General features: G+C 48.1%; 1 protein-coding gene across 1 annotated transcript; it reads left to right on the top strand.

Annotated features, from left to right (window-relative positions):
- The first annotated feature begins 1,419 nt into the window (after positions 1-1,419).
- TMED7 (transmembrane p24 trafficking protein 7) lies at positions 1,420-19,603 on the top strand. Its single transcript, XM_075324992.1, has 4 exons — positions 1,420-1,532; positions 5,516-5,729; positions 13,959-14,204; positions 17,269-19,603. The coding sequence occupies exons 2-4, from the start codon at positions 5,553-5,555 to the stop codon at positions 17,503-17,505; spliced, it is 660 nt and encodes a 219-aa protein (XP_075181107.1). The 5' UTR covers positions 1,420-1,532; positions 5,516-5,552; the 3' UTR covers positions 17,506-19,603.
- The last annotated feature ends 5,155 nt before the right edge of the window (positions 19,604-24,758 follow it).

The following is a 24,758-nucleotide window of genomic DNA, read 5'->3' on the forward strand; positions in this document are numbered from 1 at the left end:
GCCACTGTCCTTCTTCGGTGCTACCTCCCTCCTCTGTACGGCCTCCGTCCCTCCTCTGTACGGCCTCCGTCCCTCCTCTGTACGGCCTCCGTCCCTCCTCAGTATATTGTCTCTCCTCTGTATGGCCACCGTCCCACCTCGATATACTGTCCCTCCTCTGTACGGCCTCCTTTCCGCCTCTGTACACCGTACCCCCTCTGTGCGCCATCCCTCCTCTGTACTGCCAAGTCCAGCCTAAGAGCAGTGTCCCTCCTCTGTACAGCCGTCTTTCCGCCTGTGCGCTGTACCTCTTCTGTATAGCCATCTCGGTGCACCGTCCCTCCTCTGTACGGCTGCCATCCCTCTGTACAGTCACCATCTCTATGCACAGTCCCCTCCTCTGTGCAAAGTCCCTTCCACGGTGCACAGTTCCCTCCTCGGTGCACAGTCCCCATCTCTATGCACAGTCCCCTCCTCGGTGCAGTCACCATCTCTATGCACAGTCCTTTCCTCGGTGCACATTCCCTTCTCTGTACAGTCCCAATCTCTATGCAGTCCCCTCCTCGGTGCACAGTCCCTTCCTTGGTGCACAGTCCCTTCCTCGGTGCACAGTCCTTTCCTCGGTGCACAGTCCCTTCCTTGGTGCACAGTCCCTTCCTCGGTGCACAGTCCTTTCCTCGGTGCACAGCCCCCTCCTCGGTGCACAGCCCCCTCCTCAGTGCACAGTCCCTTCCTCGGTGCACAGTCCTTTCCTCGGTGCACAGCCCCCTCCTCGGTGCACAGTCCCTTCCTCGGTGCACAGTCCCTTCCTCGGTGCACAGTCCCTTCCTCGGTGCACAGTCCCCTCCTCGGTGCACAGTCCCCCCCTCGGTGCACAGCCCCCTCCTCAGTGCACAGTCCCCTCCCCCACTCGGTGCACAGTCCCTTCCTCGGTGCACAGTCCCCTCCTCGGTGCACAGTCCCTTCCTCGGTGCACAGTCCCTTCCTCGGTGCACAGTCCCTTCCTCGGTGCACAGTCCCCTCCTCGGTGCACAGTCCCTTCCTCGGTGCACAACCCCTTCCTCGGTGCACAGTCCCCCCTCGGTGCACAGTCCCCCCTCGGTGCAAAGTCCCCCCCTCGGTGCAAAGTCCCCCCCTCGGTGCACAGTCCCCCCCTCGGTGCACAGCCCCCTCCTCGGTGCACAGTCCCCCCCCTCGGTGCACAGTCCCCCCCCCTCGGTGCACAGTCCCTGCTCAGTACGTCATCCTCCCCCCCCCCTTCTTATATTGTCCCTCTTCTGTATATTGTCCCTGCTCTATGCACCGTCCCGCTTCCGTACGGCCGCCGTAGCCCGTCTCTGCCCCCTCCCATACGCTGCTGGCAATGGCAGCTCTCCATGGAGACGGCGCTGATCCCGCCTCCTCTTCGCTGACCTACACGTAGACATTGTGCGGTTGTTTCCGGGGCAGCAGTCACCGGTTTCCGCTTTGAAGGCTCCTTTCGCTCCGATCCTCCTCCGCATCTGCCACGCTTACAAGAGGTGCTCGTCCTCTACATCCGGGATACGGCCGGGGTGAGTGAGAGCCGGGGGCCGGCGCCGTGACATCCCGGGTACGGTGCAGGGCCGGAGTCAGCGGTGCAGGTGCCGGCTCTGTGCACGGATTACTGCGGTTATGTCGGCACTCCCACAGGAGGCGCAAGCTGCAAGGACCACTATTGTTCCCTGTTATCAACTCTTTCTGACTGCTAGGCGCCGGTGTATGTTCCTAGCAGGCAGCGCTGCAGGCGCCACCATTATTATCTGTATTTTATTATGCCATCGGGTAGCCTTGGTAATGGTGTCATCTGCCCCTGATCAGCTGTTTCTTAGAGGGCAAACTTTGATAACCATCTGCTGATTATGGGGCCACAGGTGATGGACCCCTGGGATGCGCGGATTGGGGGGGAGAGGGCTGCAGCTGACGGACCCCTGGGATCCGCTGATCGGGGGGGCTGCAGCTGACGGACCCCTGAGACCCGCTGATTGGGGGGGGGGGCCGCAGCTGACGCACCCCTGGGGACCCCTGGGATCCGCTGATTGGGGGGGCCGCAGCTGACGCACCCCTGGGGACCCCTGGGATCCCCTGATGAGCACCTCTCCATCTCCCACCTGGGTGAACACTCTCTATATGGATCACTTTCCATGAAGTGACAGTGGTGCCACCATCAGGACGTGCACATAGCGTGGTGACCGTATAATCCCCAGACCCCCGACTTTTTGGGCTCTTTGCAGAGCGATCCATCTACTCATGGACGCTCAGTCCTGCTCATGTATGTTTGGGCTTTAACCTCAAATACATAGATCAGGTCCAAAGACGTCTGCACAAGTCCGCAGTGTGAACATACACCACATTTTGAAGTACTGGTATCAGAGGCTGGAGTCACACGAGTGTATGAAAAAAAACGGTCCCTTTCTCATCCAGGAGAGGAGGACGATTTTTTTTCTCACTTGACGTCAGTGTGCTGTCAGTGTGCTGTCAGTGAGCAATCCGTTTTTTTTCTCAGCAGCTATTAGTTACAGTCATTTACATGACCATTTACAGTGTCCTGTGCTACATGGTAGTTTATCCATAAAAACGAACGTCGCTAGGATGCTCCGTGTGATGTCCATGTGACGTCCGTTTTATTCTCGCACCCATTAACTTGTATCAGCGAGACTCGGACGATTTCCGCAGCAAATTGCAGCATGTTGCGACTTTTTTCGCTCATCCAGAATCTGCCTCATTGACTAACATTGGTCTGAGTGCAATGTGAGATTTACTCGCATTACTCGCACAAGTCATACGCTTGTGTGAGCGTAGCCAGAGGTGTATGTCGGGAAGTCCATAGGATGCCACGTATTGGCATATAGTGGCATGTCACCAACGTGCTCCATGTATCAGTGTGCTCAGTGCCTCTGTATAGACCAGTGCACCAGTCTGTATTGTATAGAATATGGAGTATACCGACAGAGCGGCCAAATGATGCCAAAGGGACACTTGTCCTCTGGTGAGTTGGGGCTACTGGACACATAACCCGAGAGCAGTCCTAGCACATATGGTACAGGGGCGCACGGCTAGGCCACAAGGGCGCCCTTATATTAGCTGATTTGCTGAGTTAGATTGCCGGTAAGCCATGTTTGCTGATTGTCCATTGTTTCATAGCCTAAGGGGTACTTCTCACATAGCAATATCGCTGCTGAGTCACCGTTTTTGTGACATACCAGTGACCTCATCAGTGATCTCGCTGTGTGTGACACTAAGCAGTGACCTGGCCCCTGCTGTGAAATCGCTGATCGTTACACACTGTTCTGGTTCATTTTTTGCTCGTTGTTCTCCCGCTGTGCAGCAGGCATCGGTGTGTTTGACTGCGGAAGACCAACGAGCACCGACTGTGTAAGCAGCGTACGTTGGTAACCATGGTAAATATCGGGTAACTAAGCAAAGCGCTTTGCTTGGTTACCCGATATTTACCCTGGTTACCAGCGTACGCTGCTTACAGGTTGCCAGCGCTGGCTCCTTGCACATGTAGCCAGGGTAAATATCGGGTAACTAAGCAAAGCTCTTTGCTTAGTAACCCGATGTGTACCCTAGCTATGTATACAGGGAGCCAGCGCGGGCAGCCTGTAAGCGATGTACGCTGGTAACCAGGGTAAATATCGGGTAACCAAGCAAAGCGCTTTGCTTAGTTACCCAATATTTACCCTGGTTACCAAGCGCAGCATCGTTACACGAGTCGCTGGTGGCTGGTGAGATCTGACTGTTTGACAGCTCACTAGCGACCCTGTAGCGACGTACCAGCGCTCCTGACCAGGTCGTATCGTGGTCGGAATCGCTGGTACGTCATTTAGTGTGACTGTACCCTAAACCTACTGCACTTACAATGTGCACTGATCCCTCTGTAATGGGCTACCATTATTCTTGGCAGCACAGGTTTTGTTTATACAGGACATTGCAATTCTGCAGTCTCATAGGGTGACTGTAAACTTTTGGGCCAAGTGTGGACAATCCTTTTAAGGTGCTACCCATACATATTAGGGTAAACTTGCTGGATATTGGCAGGGTTGTCTTATGTCTATGGGGGCTCTGATTTTCCCTTGCCACATGATGTTGGGGAAGATGAGGGTCGGGCGTTTTCTTTTTCAGTAGATGCGCCTTTGCCATTAGCAGCTTTCTCCGTTTTCCCAATTAAAACACATTTAGGCTATGTGCCCACGGGACCATGTTTCTGCGGATTTTGCCGCGGAAAACCTCAGAATTTTTCTGGATTTTCCAGATAATTCCGCAGGTTTTAGCATGTACAGTCACTCCACATGTTATCCTATGGGACATGGGGAGTGCTGTGTCCACGCTGCGGAAAGTGCAGCTGCCGACCATGCTGCGGATGTAGGCATCCGCATGTATAATTGCATGTCAATTATTCATGCGGAATTATCTGCGGATGTCCCGGCCCTGCGCTATGGAGATAAGAGGCAGGGACGTCCGCAGGTAAGCCGCATGAATCTTCGCATGTTTCCCGCAGCTATTCCGCTGTAATCTAGCAGCTAAAAATACCTGCAGACGCCGGCGGGCAGCTGCGGGAAACGTGCTCGTACCAGCGGATACATCCGCAGGTACGAGCGCCCGTGGGCACATAGCCTAATGCTTAGCTGGGCCGGACATTCATGTTAATGGCGCAGTCAGGGAGATGACTGACAGCCACCAGCTCATTGTGCCGTCCATTATCGGATGTGTTTGGGCAGCTAAAGCCTGCTTTACACCTTACGATCCAGCATACGATATCGTATGCAATTTGCAGCGCCCCCATCGTATGTGTGGCACATTCAATTTGTTGAACGTGCCGCACAAACGATTAACCCCCGTCACACGTACTTACCCGTCCATACGACCTCGATGTGGGCGGCGAACATCCACTTCCTGGAGTGGGAGGGACGTTCGGCGTCACATCGACATCACGCGGCAGCCGGCCAATAGAAGCGGAGGGGTGGAGATGATCGGGACGTAAACATCACGCCCACCTCTTTCCTTCCGCATAGCCGGCTGGAGCCGCGGGACGCAGGTAAGATCTGTTCATCGTTCCCGGGGTGTCACACGCTGCGATGTGCACTGCCTCGGGAACATTGAACAACCCAACGTGCAATTCGTCGGGATTCAACGACGTGTATGCGATGAACGTTTTAACGTTCAATTGCACGTAGCTGTCACACACTACAATGTACCTTACGATGCCGGATGTGCGTTACTTACGACGTGACCCCGCCGACACATCGTAAGATATATTGCAGCGTGTAAAGCCCGCTTAGGGTGTGTGGGTCTATAAGGGTTATCCATCACACCGAACACCCGGTGTTAGAGGTACGGGGTGCAGCCAAAGTGCCATCGAGGGACACTAATCCGGGCCGGGACCTCACTAAATGTTCTTACAATGCATTGAAGTGTATTAATAACGTGATTCATTATTTTACCTAGATTTATCAGATTGCATCTCACATTCCATGCATTCATATTGGGTTTTTTGTCATTTGTTGGGTCTTCGTAGGTGGTGATTGTTTCTGTGGATTGTGGCCAGTGATAACATGAAGATGCTGCAGCGTCTGGTGAATGCCTCCAGGGTCGGCTCCTTGCTGTCACTATTCCTGCTTATTCTGGGTTGTGCCACTGCCTCCGAAATTACCTTTGAATTGCCCGATAACGCCAAGCAGTGCTTCTACGAGGACATCATTCAGGGCACCAAGTGTACGCTGGAATTCCAGGTAAATGCCTCTCACCATTTATTCCTCTGCTCCCTGCACCTCTCATACAGTGTCCGCATTGTGATCAACAAGATGTTTCCCTCATATTCTGGCTTTAGATCAGGTGACGGGGTGTTAAACATTTTCCAGAGTAATGGAATACAGTATAGAATACATTTATTTTTGGCATAAACAGAATATTTTGTTAGTGCCTCATTTATTTGTCCACCTTCTATTAATTTAATTGTCTACATGAATGAAATAAAGGGTAAAACATCCATTGTTGTGTGAGGCTAATTTATTTTTCTTATTAAATGGGTAATGTAATGCATCTCACCTCTGTACTGGAGGCGAGTGGGGCTCTGCCGAGGCGAGGGGGGCGCTGCCGAGGCGAGGGAGAAGAAGGGCTCTTGGAAGAAGGGGAGGAAAAAACGAAAATGGAAAATAGCCAGGTCATGAAGGGGTTAAGGGTCGTCAATCCTGCTGACAGGTTTGCTTGACATTGACCTCTGATATGGCACCATATATCCCATTCAGTTGGGTTCATGTCCTTTTCATACTCTAGACTGTTTAAGTCAAGGATTTCATTATTCTACCCTAAAGGGTGCTTTACACGCTGCGACATCGCTAACGATATATCGTCGGGGTCACGTCGTTAGTGACGCACATCCGGCGCCGTTAGGGAGATCGCAGCGTGTGACACCAAGGAGCGACGATCAACGATCGCAAAAACGTCAAAAATCGTTGATCATTGACATGTCGCTCCTTTTCATAATATCGTTGGTGGTGCATGCCGCTGTTTGTTCGTCATTCCTGCGGCGTCACACATCGCTATGTGTGACACCGCAGTAACGACGAACATCTCCTTACTGCATCCACCAGCAATGAGGAAGGAAGGAGGTGGGCGGGATGTTACGGCCGCTCATCTACGCCCCTCCTCTGCTATTGGGCGGCCGCTCAGTGACATATCGCTATGACGCCGAACGCACCTCCCCCTTGAAGGAGGGATTGTTCGGTGGTCACAGCGGCGTCTCTGAAAAGGTATGTGGGTGTGACGCTGCCGAAGCGAAAATGTTCGCTACGGCAGCGATCACCAAATGTTGCATGAACGACGGGGGTGGGTGCTATCACTAGCGATGTCGCAGCGTGTAAAGCACTCTTAAGGCTGTGTGCACATGACGCGTTTTTCAGTGCAGATTTGTCACAAAACCTGAAGGATTTCCTGGTACCTGTAAAGTGATTGAGAATCCTGAAGTCTCCTGCACATGTTGACTATTTTGTTCTTGCAGATTTGGTGCAGAATTAAATTTGCCTCCTGTCTATTCGATCAGCGTTTTTGCTGCAGATTTCGCACGTACTAAGATATGGGAAAAATCTACACCAAAAACACATAAAAAATGCATATTTTTGTTGCTGCGTTTTTCCTGCCAAAAGATGCATACATTTCTGTGCCAACCCCTAAACGTGTGTCTAGGGCTGTGGAGCCTGTAACCAAACCTCCGACCCCACAGCCCTGTGTGTGTCCATACCTAACCCCTGACTGTGGTCGGTGGAGCCCATGATCCCAACCCTAGGAGAACCATGTCCGACAGGCTGCCCTGTGTGTGTCCATACCTAACCCCTGACGGTGGTCGATGGAGCCCATGATCCCAACCCTAGGAGAACCATGTCCGACAGGCTGCACCCATTACTCAGCAATTGTATCTAGGTTTCTCTATGTATGTGCCCGAGTGTCATCTGAAAGTCGTATCCAAACACATTCGGGTGAGGTTGTGACATGCTGCCTATTACAGAGTTTGGCAGTAATGTGCAGGAGACAGCCATTAACCTTCTTTATACTACTGATGTGTTTAATGAAGTTTAAGCATGACGCCCGTCAGACCGGTATATCCACTTAGGAAGCTGAGCTGTGCTGCTCCTGCTAGTGTGGGGTTTGCAGTGACTCCATTTTGCCTCGGTTTGGAGAATCAGCCTTAGGTCTCATGTCCACTTGCTATTTTCATGTATGAGTGCGATCCGGTAAAAAATGGGATTGCACTCGCACCAGTGTTAATCTATGGGACAGTGTCCTCTTGCTTAATTTTCTACGGCACGAATCGTGCTCTCGGTGCAATCTCAGTATGCCGCGTTTTGCACCTAGTCTCGGCTCACGCGTGTGTAAGATCGCACTGTATTCGCATGTTATGTGACTGCAGTGCGGTGCACGCAGAGACAGACAGCGGAGGAGATGGGGAGAAAGTGTTCCCTCCATCTTCTCCGCGCCTGTGATGCGATCGCAAGATCACATGACCCTCATCTGACACCCGCAGCAGAGGGATTAGCATATCGCTTCCGATGCAAGACCCCATAGATACAGAATTGTAACCTTACTTTGATTCGTACCTCTTTTACCGTCTCATTAGTTCATAGATGTTCTTTTTTGTTGTGTGCTTTCGTTGATGAGCTGGCAAGGATTTATATAAATAAATAATAAATAATAAAATTTTAAGCAAAAAATTTGGTCATGACACACTGTTATGGTGCGAGGATCTGCTGCTGACACTGTTATTCTCTACTAAGGTACCCCAGCCTGGTAATGATCCTCCTGCCTTGTATATACAGTATATGTCCCTCATCCTGGTATAGCCCCCATCCTGCTATATACAGTCATCCTGGCATATGGCCGCATCCTGTTCATATACCCCCATCCTGTTCATATACCCCCACCCTGCTCATAATATACCCCCACCCTGCTCATAATATACCCCCACCCTGCTCATAATATACCCCCATCTTGCTATACACCTCCATCCTGGTATACGTTCCGTATCCTGTGGCACATAAAAAAAAAAATAAACGTTCATACTCGCCTTACCTCACTCCCTGCAGCATCACTCCTCCTCCGTCTGTGTCAGCAGCAGCACTGCTGGAGTGTGGAGCCGGCCACAATCCCTGCAGCATCGCGATGTCCTCCTGTCTGTGCTGGCGGCTGCGTTTGGACACGTGCGCACAGCGATAACTTCATCGCTGTGCACACCACTAGTCTCCACAGACAGGAGAACATCGCGGTGCTGCAGGGATCGTGGCCGATGAGTATACTGATTCACTGCACCCCGCACTGATGATGATGCGCGGGGGGCAGTGAATACAGCCGCACATGATCACTCCAGGCTGTAGTTGCCAGGGGTGATCACACGGGCTGGCTGTTTAGTAAGCGCGCATTCCCCGCCCATCATCCCGCCCACCTTTCAGCGCTGGGAGGATGGGCGTGCATATTAAATGAGCGGGTCCACGTGGTCACGGTAGGCTGCTACAGCCTGCTTGTGCCGTCGATGACCCGCTCCACTGCAGCACCCTCATTCCCCACAGCCCTACATTTAGACTATAAGACGCACCCCCTACTTTCCCCCAATATTTGGGGGGAAAAAGTGCGTCTTATAGTCCGAAAAATACGGTAGTATTCAGGTGTAGTCATCCACAGCCCACCAATGTTCTATTAATCTCCACCACAAAGTGGAGTACATTACAGCTGCAGTAGATTTTTGATGATTCTGACATTGTGTTACTGAGGCACTATGGTGGCGAGGGAGCAGAGATGTTATGGACGTGCAGCAGCTACTTTGCTCTGGCTGTTAAGGGGTCAATGCAGGCAATGTCTGTTCGACCTAGAGACCTCAACTCCTGACCACTTTTTCGGGCATCCCGATGATGAAATAGCTTTTCCTGCTGCTCTCCCGCTTTCACAAAGCTCGGCAGTGCTCCTTTCCTCCTACAGTGCCCACTCCACCAGCAAGAAGAAACAGCGCTGTGGGGAGCAGAGGGGGCGCAGCTAAAATAGAATTTTTGATTTAGCAAAATTCACTTTTGAGCCGACTTGAACAGATTTCAGCTGATCACCGGTCTCCTATTGATAACCTATATGACAGGTCATTGATTTCTAAGTCTCAGACAAACCTTTTGAGGCTTTAATGAACGGGTCAACTTAACCAATGTGGTCCAGTTTTTACCCATGGCCTGCATTTGGTGGGTGTACGTTTGTTGTCAGCTGACAGCACTGTAGTAGTTGGACATATTTCGGTGTTCCTACTAATGGACTTCTTGCCATCTGCTGCCTACCCACGATCTTATCACACCTTTCACTGACCATCCCAATTTGTCAATATACCTGTCCTAGAAATATTAGCTGACGTGTTCAAAGCCCTTGTGGGAAATGTTGTTTTATATGCCAGTCTAAATGAGGGTCAAGCAGGAAGAAGATGTGCACAACTCATTAACGGGGTTGTCCACCACTCGGCAACCTTTTCACAATCCACGTTTCCCCTTTTTAAAATAATGACCCTTATACTCTCTTTTGGTGTCGGTGTCAGTGCTGTTCCAGTGGTGTCGGCACTAGCTCTCTCGGGATCGTGTAAAGGGGGCTTTACACGCTATGATATCGTTAATGTTTTATCATCAGGGTCACGTTGTTTGTGACGCACATCCGGCGTCATTAACGTTATCGCAGCGTGTGACACTTATGTGCGACCTAAAACGATCGCAACAGTGGCAAAAATCTTTTGCCGTGGAGAGGTCGTCCTAAAACCAAAAATCTTTCACCTCTCCTTAGCGATGTTGTTCCTCGTTCCTGCGGCAGCACACATCACTGTGTGTGACACCGCAGGAGCGAGGAATATCTCCTTACCTGCCTCCACCGGCAATGAGGAAGGAAGAAGGTGGGCGGGATGTTTACGTCCCGCTCATCTCCGTCCCTCCGCTTCTATTGGACGGCTGCCGTGTGATGTCGCTGTGACGCCGCACGAACCGCCCCCTTAGGAAGGAGGCGGATCGCCGGCCATAGCAATGTCGCAGGGCAGGTAAGCCGTGTGACGGGGGAGCGCGTTTTTGTGCGCGACGGGCAGCGATCTGCCCGTGTCGCACAAACGATGGGGGCGGGTACGCACGATAGCGATATCGCTACCGTGTAAAGCCAACTTAACAGTGTTACATCACCCAATTCTTGCAGGCAAATTTCACCCACCAAGGACAACATCTGCAAGGAGTTTGTATGTTTTCCCCGTGTTTGCGTGGGTTTCCTCCAGGCTCTCTGGTTTCCTCCCACACTCCAAATATTTACAGATAGGGCATTTAGATTGGGAGTCCCAATGGGGACCGTGATGATCACATCTGTAAAGCACTGTGGAATTTAGAGCACCATATAAGTGAGCAAAAATACATTAAAAAAAAAGTCAAAGTGGGAAGAGGGAAGCGGCTGCTGATTGGCTGCAGGGATCACATGACATAACATGGATAAGCAATCGCGGAAGAAACCGTGCCGGCACCAGTGGAATGGCGTCCGCACTGGAAGTGAGTATTAGTGTTATTATTTTAAAAGGGAAAACATAGGTTTGCCTGAGTACTGGACAACCCCCTTTAGGCACGCACCTCCATGTGCCTTACCAGGAATGTTAATCCTATTAGGGACTGAAGTAATGTTTCTGTCTTAAGAAACGCCACCACTTTTCATGTTAAAGGGTGGGCGTACTCCCTCCCCGCCCAACTCATTTCCAGCTCCAACCATTTTGACATCTGCCTGAAATTGGTGGTAAATGCTAAAAGTTGCAACAACTTCATATTTTGCAAATAAATTGTGTCCAAAGTGTTTTACCTCAGTGCTACAGAATGATCACGCCGATGCATCCGCACCCATTTCATTTTTATTAACCATGTTGTCTCATCTCCTGAAACTCCTGCCACATAGCGGTTTTCAATAATTCATTTATGGACTACAATAGGAGGTGGTGTTTTTGGTTTTTTTTTTACATAACAATGCAATTGTCCATTAGTAGTTAGTTGAAGACTATTACCTTCTTGTCATTCTGTTTCGTATTGGATAGATTGTAATGCAGATTTGGCCATACAGTCTTTAGAGAACTAGTCAAGCCATTGGCACGCTCACATGTCATGTATTCGATGTGCAGGAATCTGTGTCAAAACCTGTATCAGGATCTGAAGCGTTTCATTACTTTAACTCAAATCGGCAGCATTTGTGCAGGAATGATGGGCGCTTCTGCAATCACTGGGGATGGGAAGGTAACGGTGGGCGAGATTGGCATGTGTAAGGCAACCACACAATTATATTAACCTGCTAAGCTGTTTTTGACAACTTGGATAGAAAACAATCCCTGCTATTAAGCTACCTTCATGGTGTAAAGGCTGATATTGATGCATGTTGAAATCTATGAACAATAGGGGGTATTGGTTTTGAAGAAACCTGATGCTAAGGGTACCTTCACACTTAGCGATGCAGCAGCGATCCGACCAGCGATCTGACCTGGTCAGGATCGCTGCTGCATCGCTACATGGTCGCTGGTGAGCTGTCAAACAGGCAGATCTCACCAGCGACCAGTGAACAGCCCCCAGCCAGCAGCGACGTGCAAGCGACGCTGCGCTTGCACGGAGCCGCCGTCTGGAAGCTGCGGAGACTGGTAACTAAGGTAAACATCGGGTATGGTTACCCGATGTTTACATTAGTTACCAGTGTGAGCAGGGAGCAGGGAGCCGCGCACACTGAGCGCTGGCTCCTTGCTCTCCTAGCTACAGTACACATCGGGTTAATTAACCCGATGTGTAATGCAGCTACATGTGCAGAGAGCAGGGAGCCGCGCACACTGCTTAGCGCTGGCTCCTTGCTCTCCTAGCTGCTGTACACATCGGGTTAATTAACCCGATGTGTACAGCAGCTACATGTGCAGAGAGCCGGAGCCGGCACTGGCAGCGTGAGAGCTGCAGAGGCTGGTAACTAAGGTAAATATCGGGTAACCACCTTGGTTACCCGATGTTTATCTTGGATACAGCTTACCTCAGCTGTCAGACGCCGGCTCCTGCTCCCTGCTCGCTTCATTGGTCGCTCTCTTGCTGTCACACACAGCGATGTGTGTGTCACAGCAGGAGAGCGGCTTTGAAGAAAACGAACCAGGGCTGTGTGTAACGAGCAGCGATCTCGCAGCAGGGGCCAGATCGCTGCTCATTGTCACACACAGCGAGATCGCTAATGAGGTCACTGCTGCGTCACAAAAAGCGTGACTCAGCAGCGATCTCGGCAGCGAGCTCGCTGTGTGTGAAGCACCCCTAAGCCACATAAACTCTTCCTAAATACACAGCAGTGTGTGCAGATAAGGCCTTCCTCCCCTTGTCACTGTTATAGATTTTAATTTCGGCGCAGGTAGACAAGTGCGGGAATAGATAGGAAGACCTGACCCACATAGTCTTCCCTTCCTGTTGCACCTGTCAATCACATAGCAGTGCATTGCTGGAACTTTACTTTACATATTTCTGAAATGAAATATCCAATCTCAGAACAAAAGCTATGCTTACATTCAGCATCCTAGCGCCAGTATAGCACTGGCTTTACTTATATACGAAAATCCTGCTGGTTGGTCCTCTGTAAAGTCAGACTAGAGTAATATATTGCTGACTGTATTATTGGGTTTGAGGGCTTTTTCCCCTTGTAAGTAAAGTTATCTCCAAATGCTTTTATACTTATAATTAGGAAACTGAGCAGGTACTCTCCCTCCCTGGGCCAAGCACTGACTCTCCCCTCCTGCTGCGATCTCTGCGATTTGGCTGCATCAATGATGTCACATCTAGAGCACACATCACTGCTGCAGACAATCACTGAGCTCAGCGGCTCATGCTGTCTACAACGCAGAGACTGAAGCATTGGTTGAGAGCCAGCGCTGGCTCTGGGGGTCCGTGTACATGCTCTGTTTATTTTAAAAGTATAAGGCTATGTTCACACATTTTCTTAAAGTGGAAAGCCCCATTAAAATGGGTTTCCACTACCTGGAGAGCTCTTTTTTTTAATTTAGTAGTACACCTTGTAAGAAAAGAGGTACTCCACTCCCAGGCTTGCACTTTTCCTGTCAGTGCCAGCGCTTGTATATCTTTATGCCATATGAGCCTTTCAGCCAATCTGCAGACGCTTTTGGGCTGCTGCGTTCTCACTACAGTGGTCGCTGATTGCCTGCAGAGCTGACGTGCCATAACAATGTAACCCTGGAGACCAATGGAAGAGGGGCGTACATGGGATTTTTAATTTTACCAGGCGGACCAAATTTAAGTCTCAATGGTCATTTAAGTTTGGAAAATGGAAAGCTTCTACAATTACTTAGTGGTTTGATTTTTTGTTTGGTTTTTTTTTTTTTTTTTTTAAACCATAATGAATCATTTTCTGCCCTCAGAAGACGCAGGTATTTCTGGCTTCCTTTGTTCTGACATTGTCCTTTTCTACAGGTCATCACCGGTGGCCATTATGATGTGGATTGCCGGCTTGAAGACGCAGATGGGATTGTGCTGTACAAGGAGATGAAGAAACAATACGATAGCTTCACCTTCACGGCCTCTCGCAATGGAACATACAAGTTCTGCTTCAGCAATGAGTTCTCGACTTTCACGCACAAGACTGTCTACTTTGACTTCCAAGTTGGCGAGGACCCTCCGCTCTTCCCCAGTGAGAATCGGGCCACTGCCCTCACCCAGGTCAGATTTATTTTATTCTAATTTGCATTTAAATGAATCAGTGAAGCTGCCGCCTAAAATAAATTTTTACAACAAGCATGGCTTTCATGAAATCTAATATTTTGAGTAGTTGTCAGACATTTGCATTGTTACATGTAGTGCTACATCCCATCATATATGCTTAGTGTATGATGCAATTATTGCTATAAGCTTTATCACATATATTACCTGTGACACAGACCAGGATATCTGCGTGTCACTATGCTGGGCGCCCGGGAGGTGTTTATACTAGACCAGGGCCCAACCGTACATATCACATGCCAGATCGCTATACCATGTATTACATCTGACAGAATTTGGCAGATGGGCCCTGAACACCTTTGTGTTGGGGTGGCTTTTTACTTTTGCTTTTTCAATTTTTTTTTTCTACTTTTTATTCTAAAAGCCATAACTTTTTTTCGAACTAGACAGCTCCAAGGGCTTGTTTTTTTGCATAAGTTGTAGTTTTGAATGATGTACAGAACTTGTGATCATTTCATCACTTTTACCATATATAGGGGAATACTACAGTATTGCATTATACAGTCAAATTGATGATTTCCTATGAACATATGGTTGATATGAGGATCAGCATGGCAGCCAGAGCGCGTTTCAACCGGCCTTAAACTAGTTCACATAGTAACCCATTAGCCTGATCTGGTCACATGGGGTTTTATGGATGCCGGGCTCTAGCTATACCCGCAACCAAGCCATTTTATATGCTACTGGTAGTGATTGACTGTGGAATGGATAGCAGCAATCGGAGCTAGCTCCAGTCACTGCTTTTAGGCCACGTGCACACGTTGAATGGTTTTAGTTTTTTACCTCCGTATTTGTAAGCCAAAAGTAAGAGTTAAAGAAACAGAGGTAAAGTATAATAAACACGTCACCACTTCAGTATTAATCGCCCACTCCTAGTTTTGGCTTTCAAATATGGAGGTGACAAACCTCCCCAAATACAGCACACTATACACTCAGATCTTGACGTGACGTATAGGTACATCTGGGTGTGCAGAGGGGTTAATTACATTGCTGCGTTAATTGTAAATTAATCTAACCCGGAGTGATGTGTTCCCTTAGGCTTAGTTCACGTGGATGTTGAATTGCATGAATCTGCCTAGCAGACCGCTGCAGGATCTTGCTAATATGTACGTGCATTAGAAAAACAAAATAATTCCCCTGTTAAGATTATCAATATATTAAGGGAAAATAGAAAATTGGGACCAGTAAAATAAAATAACAAATTTTGACATCTAAGTAAATAAAAATAAAAACACGATAAATGCGAGAAAAGACAATAGTAATAAATAGAGAACCAAAATATGGTCATCTCATGATAATAGAGGCAGGGTGAACTCCCCCCTTCCCCAGTTTAATTACAGACAAAAGGGTCGCATATAAGATAATAAACTGAAACCCAGATTAATATGAGTAAGTAGTAGATAGAACAATGGAGTACTATGAGATTAGTGACCCAATAGTGCAGTTGTGGGTTCTGAATAGTAGTACTAATAATGAAACTGTTTTACAGAGTAAAGGCATATAAGAGCCATATGAGTTGGGCAAAAAATTTGATACAAAGTAAGAGACTAGGGTCCAGATAGTAGTACTAAAAGAAGGTCTGTAGGGCACTCATTGGTGTAAATAGTAAAGCTACAGAAAAGATATATCATGTAAGAAACCGATATCTTGGTCCATGATGAGATTAGGTGAGGTCAGCGGGGACACGAGAGGTAGGTGCACTGAGTACCTCGACGCACGTTTCACTCTGCGGGCTTCATCAGGAGACGTGAATGTGCATCCATTAGTCTGGTCTGTAGTGTGTGCTATGATTTCTGTATTTTTTTTAAATGTACTCCATGTCCATGTGGAAAATTTCCCATATGCACTAGCACATAGGCTACAATAGGTTAATCTGCAGTCCGATGCACACACAGAGCCCTAACTCTTAATATTGTATGCACTATAATTATCCTACAAGTGTGGTAATCATGAACTTTAAAATGCCCAAGGCCCAGGTTTGTAATGAAGTTGTCAAGTAATCCTTATCTGACAATCACTGGAAAGTGAGGGTATTCTTAGCATACAGCTTGCTGTTGACCTGTTATTACCATAGTTCTATAAGGGTCATAATTTGACAAGGACTATGGACCTCAAGTGGATGGATATCAAGCTGTCATCCTGATGGGCGCCATTGTCTGGTAGTCAGGGAGATTGATTGGTCACATTTTTGGCATCTGATGTTCAATTAAAGGGAACCTGTCACCACTTTTTTTTGGCTATAAGCTGCGGCCACCACCACAGGGCTCTTATATACAGCATTCTAACATGCTGTATATAAGAGCCCAGGCCAGGGGTATAACATAAAAAACACTTTATAATACTTGCCTAACAGTCGTGCTGCGGTGGAATTGGGTCACGGAGGCGTCTCCGGTGCCGCCTCTTTTGGCCATCTTCGTCCTTTTTCTGAAGCCTGTGTGCATGATGCATCTACGTCATACACACTCGCCGGTCCTGCGCAGGCGCACTACAATACTTTGATCTGCCCTGCTCAGGACCTGAATGCCGGCGAGTGTGGATGACGTTGGACGCGTCATATGCCGCGGCTTCAGAAGAAGGAGGACGAAGATGGCCGAAAGAGCCGGCACCGGACAACGGAGACGCCTCCGTGACCCAATTCCACCGCAGTGCGACCGTTAGGTAAGTATTATAAAGTGTTTTTTATGTTGTACACAGCAGCCTGGGCTCTTATTTACAGGATGTTAGATGTGGTGGTGGCCGCAGCTTACAGCCAAAAAAAAAGTGGTGACAGGTTCCCTTTAATGTGGTAGAGCGATGTGATTTCCATCATAAATGGAAACCAATGTGAACGGAGCCTTGCATGACAACAACATGGAATGGAATCTGTATAGAATGTATAGAACAAAAGCTGTAATGTCGCTAATATTAATGCATAGTTTTGTTTGGAAAAAATAAATGCATTTACATTTTCTGATCTATATTATTTTTTTTATTTATTTTTTCTGTTTGCTTCTATATTATACAGATGGAGTCCGCTTGTGTTTCGATCCACGAAGCTCTGAAGTCAGTCATCGATTACCAAACACACTTCCGTTTACGAGAGGCGCAAGGCCGCAGCAGGGCCGAGGATCTGAACACCCGTGTAGCCTATTGGTCTGTAGGGGAGGCCATTATTCTCCTAGTTGTCAGCATTGGACAGGTGTTCCTTCTTAAAAGCTTCTTTTCCGATAAAAGAACAACCACAACGCGCGTTGGATCATAACCCTGACTTATCTGGATCATTTTCTTTCTTTAGACACTGTTGTCCCAACTGCAAATTATTTTTGTTTCCTTTTCCTGATCTCGGTAAGGAAGAGACTGTATATATTGCTAAAGCTAGGTTTTACCTTTTAAACTCCACTATAGCCATCCCCTAAAAGAAAAAATACAGAAAGGAATAAAAAAAAAAGGTGTTAAGACATAACTTTTATTTTTAACTGTTTGAGGGGGTTTTTTTTCCCAAAGGGGATTTGGATTTTGATCTTTAATGTTAATATATTTCCTTCTCAAGGACGATCTTTCCTCCTAATTTTCTTTCAAAGCAAATGTCTTTTTCTGAATAGTTCCACGAGTGCACCTTCAGTGGTGTCCAGAGTGTGACCTAGGAAAGGGCCTCCACGCATCAGCTACTTGATACGAAGTGGACATTTGTAGTTGCACGCTAAGTTTTAGTTTAGCTCTTTTGGCCTAGTTATGGAGGCATACATCTGCCTACTTTTACACAGTTGATGTAGAGTCAGCCGCTTTTAGGCTTTTGTTTTATTTTTACTTTTTTGGGTCTGTATAAAAGGTGTGTTCCATTTAAATATAAGTTGTTCATTTTCATATATTTAGTTGGGACTTGCCATAAGGCTGGTTTCACATGAATTCAGACCACTTTGTCAGAACCAGGGCTCATTGGGGGGGCTCCTAGCTCATATTCAACATCCTCACTTATGGCTGTGAACCTTTTGAGTTTTAGTCAGGGTTCCTGTGGTCAGTCCAGACGTCATGGTCCATACTCGGACCATCAGTTCTGGATGTGTAAACGTGGCCTGAGGACAAGTTGAGGTGTTGAGGTGACGTGGTGCTGACCATGTGCACACTCGCCAACGTTGGTCAAGATAATACTGTATTACAGTGATTTTTGTGTTTTTGGTTTGTTTGTTTTTTTCCCTTTTGAAAGGCCTATTTAGAAACCATTGCAATGACAAAGAGATCCATCACTCCAAGTGAACAAGAAGTCCGATTTTTTTATTTTTGTAATTCAATCCAAACAATGTTTCTGTCTTAAACCTCAGACCTTCATTAGACAATTGTCATAGTACACGGGGAGAACAATTTAAAGTAAAGCGCTGCATAGATAATTTGTAGTGGCCCTCGTATATGGTGTGCCATTCACCCGGGCCAGTACCCATTATCTATACAGCAGTACTTTTGTAGGGGCGAACAATCTGTCTTTGCATTACCTATGGAGTGGTATCCTTTCGGCGCACTCAATAACACTTGAGTGATGTATATCCTCATTGTGGAAACAATTACAGTGCACTCTTCTCATCTATTTAATACCACGAGTGTTTTTTTTTTTTTTTTTTTTTATGGTTAACCATATTAGTAATGCCTCTATGCCATGTCTCCTTGAGCCTCGTAAATTCAGTTCTTACCTAAATTTTCTCTGTTAAGCTCAGTTAGGCCTCATTAACTTTTATTCCCCTGTATAGAGCCTCTGTACATGAAAACGTTAATTTCTAGAAGTAATTCTAAAGGAGAACATCTCCAATAAGGCATCTGATCGGAAATGAAACCAGACACCTGAAAGTATACAAGGGCCCATTGACGTCTCTGGGTGCTGTATTACAGCTCCATAAAACTCTGAAAACGTACGGAGGATTAATAAGGCCATGAACATGAGCCTTTATTGCTGAAATAAGTTCTGCAATGATATCTTAGCAACTTTCTTCAAGTATTCACCAAATAAAGATTGGAAAATGTCGGGGGGGGGGGGTGGGTTCCTATTTAAGAAAAAAATATTTTTATGAATCTGTAACTTTAGAGTGTATTACATAATGTGCCGCCATAAGTTTGTTTTGGATTAAAATTGTAGCCGGAAGGAGGAAGCATTCCATACAGTACAATTGGGAGTTTTGTGTTAATAAAATATGTAGACATAATTTTTATTTTATTTAATTATTCATGAAGGGGAAAAAATATTACTTTTTCTATGGAATGCTGCAGGTTGAGGCTTGGAATAAAGGGGGCAATCTCTGTATTTTCTGGTATTACCAGGCATCTAAGCGATCCATCTGAGGGAATAAATAAAATAAGTGAATAAAATCACACAATCTTGCCGTGTGGTATTTTAATGGCGTCTATATTGGTGAATGTACGTCAGATATCTTCTCTACTCCTTTATCATTTCATAAAGCGATTTCAGGTTCAAGGAAAATATTAAAACAAAGTTTCTTAATCTTTCTATGGCTACGAGCAAATACGTTTTTGTTTTTTTTGTTTTTTTTTCTTTTTCTAGGTGATTAAACCCTACAAGCTTTCCAGTGTAAACTGCTTCAAAAAATCCTCTATTTGGGCAATTTTTGTAGAAGATTTTTGTTTCTTGAAGCCTTTTTGAAGAGTGTTTCAAGCAGAGTATTGTTCTAATGTTTTTGCAGCATCAGTTTGGAGTATTTTTCTATGAGGAAACACTTTCTCCCACCAGCAGTTTTTCAAAACCTGAAGAAGAATGAAAACTCTGAAAAACTGATCATATGACCAAAAATAAATAGGACGAGTCTTTCAGGTGTTTTTCTGAGTGGACCCGCTCCAGAGGTCTTCTAAAAAAAAAAAAATCTGTTTACATAGCCTAAAAGTATGTGCCCACGGGACAATGTACCCGCGGACTTTGCCGCAGGTTTACCGCAGCTGCTCCCCGGAATCCGCAGCTATACATTGCTGCGGGATTCAAGCATTTTTGTTGCGGTAAACCTGCGGTCCAAGTGCAGAAATACCTGCGGAAGTCCCGGCCTCTATCTCCATAGTGGAAAGGCGGGACATCCGCAGGTATTTCCGCATGAATAATTGACATGCGGCTGCGGGACATCTGCAGCATATTCCACATACCGTAGCGTTGATACAGCACTCCCCAAATCCCATAGGATAACATTGGGGAGTATTTGTACTTCCGTAAACCTGCGGATTTATCTGGAAATTTTCCGCTGCAAAATCTGCGGGTACGTTGTCCCGTGGGCACATAGCCTTAGTCATCAGGCTTAGACTGGCTTACAGAAGAATGTGTGCCTCTAGACCTCAATCCTACGTCGGCAGTGGTTATCACACTTGATGCTTTGAACACACCTAGGTATCAAAAGTTTTTTGTTTTTTGATCTTTTTTTTTTCTTTCCTGTATACTAAAAGAAACATAAGGTTATGGAACAGCTGACAAATCTAGAAATGGATGACCACAGAAAACGTCCTCCAAAGTTGATCACATTATTAAGAGTCTGTATCTGATGTCCATAAATGTGTTGTAAAGATTTTGCACGGAATGAATGAAGAATATGGGATGAATGTGAGTCGCCAAACTGTGGTGCAATGGCTTGAATGCACAAGTTCCAGTGAAGAAACCTTTAATCTCTGCATAGAGCCAGAGGGTCAGACATGAGTTTGCCAAAAAACACAGCCAAAGGAAAGCGACAAATTGGTGTAAGGTGTTGTGGTCAGTGAAGCCAAGTTCAATCTGTCTGGTAGTGATGGCAAGCAGTATATACTGTCTAACTAGAAAACGTAATGCTGTAAGGTATAGGGATGGGCGATCCCGTTTTGTAAAGATCGGGGATCGTGCTGATCACATAGTGATCATGTGCACGATCTCGATCACGAGCTTTCTAGGAAAGCTCGTGTTACAGATCGGGTCCAGGGGCTGTAAAAAGAAAGCACATTATTAAAAAAAGATTATGATCATACTTACAGGTCCTGCGATGCATCCTGCAGACTGTCTCCCGGCCGTTTCTGCCTACACGATCGATCATTGCTGTGCTACCTGGTAACCATCACTGGACTTACAGGACCTTCAATGACATCATAGCCACGTGACCAGTCTAGTGTGAATCTTGTACAGACATTGGCTTACAGATTCATCACATGACTATAACGTTATCAAAGGTCCTCTTAACTTCCAGGGGTATTCACTGCACTGCTCGTCACTCGGCAGTCATCGGCTGTTTTCGGCCATATTCGCGGTGACGTCAGGGTTCACCCAAGTCCTTTGCTTATGGATTCGATTAAACTTTGTGTGTCGCGATGCAACACACAGTGACAATCTCCCCACAGACGCAGTTGGCTGCATGTGTTTCCATGCAGCTGAAGCGCTCCTGTCCTGAGATCAGTCCGTGAGGGGTGATGCGAGACACAGGGCCGTATTTACCATTAGGCACCCGTGGTCCCGTGCCTGGGGCAGCAGGATGCGTGCTGTGTGGACGTCACATGCAGAGCTCACAGCAGGACGCCGTAGAGGACGCCGCGATGAAAGCCGGTGTCAGAAGAGGATACTCACATGAGCCAGGAAGATGACGGCGGGCCCTGGAGCAGGTAAGTGCTCGCAGAGCTGAAGATTCATGAGGAGCATGGGGGTGTCTCTAATGCAGAACGGAGATCTGCGCATGTGGTGGGGGGAGAGAGGCTGATACTGGGGGAGACTTGGGGGAAGAGAAGCTGATACTGGGGGAGGCTGGGAGGAGAGAGTCTGATGCTGGGGGAGGCTAGGAGGGGGGAGACTGATGCTGGGGGAGGCTAGGAGGGGGGAGGCTGACGCTGGGGGAGGCTGACGCTGAGGGAGGCTGATGCTGGGGGAGGCTGATGCTGGGGGAGGCTGACGCTGGGGGAGGCTGGGAGGAGGGAGGCTGAAGCTGAGGGAGGCTGATGCTGGGGGAGGCTGGGAGGAGAGAGGCTGATGCTGGGGGAGGCTGGGAGGAGGGAGGTTGATGCTGGGGGAGGCTGGGAGGAGGGAGGCTGATGCTGGGGGAGGCTGGGAGGAGGGAGGCTGATGCTGGGGGAGGCTGGGAGGAGGGAGGCTGATGCTGAGGGAGGCTGGGAGGAGGGAGGCTGATGCTGAGAGAGGCTGGGAGGAGGGAGGCTGATGCTGAGAGAGGCTGGGAGGAGGGAGGCTGATGCTGAGGGAGGCTGGGAGGAGAGAGGCTGATGCTGGGGGAGTCTGGGAGGAGGGAGGCTGATGCTGGGGGAGACTGGGAGGAGGGAGACTGATGCTGGGGGAGGCTGGGAGGAGAGAGGCTGATGCTGGGGGAGGCTGGGAGAAGAGAGACTGATCCTGGGGGAGGCTGATGCTGGGGGAGGCTGGGAGGAGAGAGGCTTAATCTGGGGGAGGCTGATGCTGGGAGGGAGGAGGCTGATGCTGGGGGAGGCTGGGAGGGGGAGGCTAATGCTGGGGGAGGCTGGGAGGAGAGAGGCTGATGCTGGGGGAGGCTGGGAGAAGAGAGGCTGATGCTGGGGGCAGAGAGGCTGATGCTGGGGGAGAGAGGCTGATGCTGGGGGAAGCTGGGGGAGAGAGGCTGATGCTGGGGAAGAGAGGCTGATGCTGGGGGAAGCTGGGGGAGAGAGGCTGATGCTGGGGGGAGAGAGGCTGATGCTGGGGGGAGAGAGGTTGATGCTGGGGGAGAGGCTGCTGCTGGAGACGGGGGAGAGAGGCTGCTGCTGGGGGAATGGGAGAGAGGGGCCAATGCTAGAGACAGAGGACAAGGGTTGAGGGATAGTGCAATGACAAAATCGATGGGGGACAGTGTAAGGACTCAGAATGAAAGGGGGGCAGCATTGGGAGCTCATTATGGAGAAGGGGCAGCATGTGTGGGCTCAGTATGGAGTGGAGCAATGTAGGGGAGTCAATATCAAGAGTGGGGTAGTGTGTGTGGGGGGGGTCTCAGCATAAGCATTAGTGTGGTGGTCTTAGTATGATGAATGGGGCAGCATGGAAGTGTCATTATGTAAAAGAGGAAGGCAGCATTAGGAGCTCATGTTGAGGGGCAGCATGCATGGGACACTGAGGAGGGGGCAGCATGCATGGGAGATTGTGAGGAGGGGGAAGCATGCATGGGACATTGTGAGGAGGGGGCAGCATGCATGGGACATTGTGAGGAGAGGGCAGCATGCATGGGACATTGGGAGGAGGGGGCAGCATGCATGGGACATTGGGAGGAGGGGGCAGCATGCATGGGACATTGGGAGGAGGGGGCACCATGCATGGGACATTGGGAGGAGGGGGCAACATTTGTGAGGAGGGGGCAGCATGCATGGGACATTGTGAGGAGGGGGCAGCATGCATGGGACATTGTGAGGAGGGGGCAGCATGCATGGGACATTGTGAGGAGGGGGCAGCATGCATAAGACATTGTGAGGAGGGGGAAGCATGCATGGGACATTGTGAGGAGGGGGCAGCATGATTTGAGGTCAATGTGCAGATCATATTTCATAATTGAGGAAGGTGTGGTGGGTATACTTTATAAGGGAGGGCAGTGTGTAGTTTATTAGGGGCAGTGTCACAGTCACAGTATATAAGTGGGGATGGTGTGGTGGGAATATTTTATACTCATGCTATATTTTGATGGGCCCGTGGTGATCCCCATTGGGGGGGGTTAGTGCTCTCATTGATACTTTTTCAAGTGTTTTACAGAGTAGATCTGCCTTAAAAAGAGGTCGTGTGCGAAAACTCATAGTGTTACGTTGTCACTAAGGGGCGCGACCACTTAAAGTGCCTAGGGCAGCACGAAGGCAAAATACAGCCCTGGCGAGACACAAGTGCAATCATCCCTTCACTGTCAGCCTTTTTGCTCTATAGAGAACGATGTTGCAGAGCTGACTTGGCTCTAGTTGCTTCTCACTGTATATAGACGCTGTCTGTACAGAGTGATGAAGCTGAAAATGCTCTACCTGTGGATTACGTCGGACTAAGGATTTATTTTATAATAAAGATGGCGTCTCTAAATGTTTTTTTTTTGTTTGTTTGTTTTTTACTGTTTACTATGAATTCATCGTGGCCATGTCTAATTTGGTGTGACATTATGAATTTTGGGTTTAGTACCATCTGAGAATACAAAGCTGGTGTTAACCTCTTTATTACCCAGCGTGCCACCGCCACAGAGCTGCTGGATAAGCCAGATAAAGAACCTGGAAATGGCGCTAAGAAACAATTCGCCATTTCCAAGTGCGGCTGCGGAGAATCCCAGCTGCCTGGCTTTACCTCACTGGCGATCAAAATATGGCGGTCGCCCACGCATTTTTTTTACTTTTTTTTTTTTTTTTATTAATAAAAAAAAAATAAAAAAATTAATGGGCTTTCCTGTATTTTGCCAGACAAGTAAAGTCAAGCAGGTGCGGGTGGCAGCCTGTAGCCGTCTGCTTTATCTGCCCTGAGAATCAAAAATACTGCGGCGCGCTATTTCTATTATTTTATATAATTTTTTTAAATTATTTTTATAACATATAATTATTGCATAT

This window comes from Anomaloglossus baeobatrachus, chromosome 1 (genome assembly GCF_048569485.1).
Source record: "Anomaloglossus baeobatrachus isolate aAnoBae1 chromosome 1, aAnoBae1.hap1, whole genome shotgun sequence".
NCBI classification, from domain to species: domain Eukaryota; kingdom Metazoa; phylum Chordata; class Amphibia; order Anura; family Aromobatidae; genus Anomaloglossus; species Anomaloglossus baeobatrachus.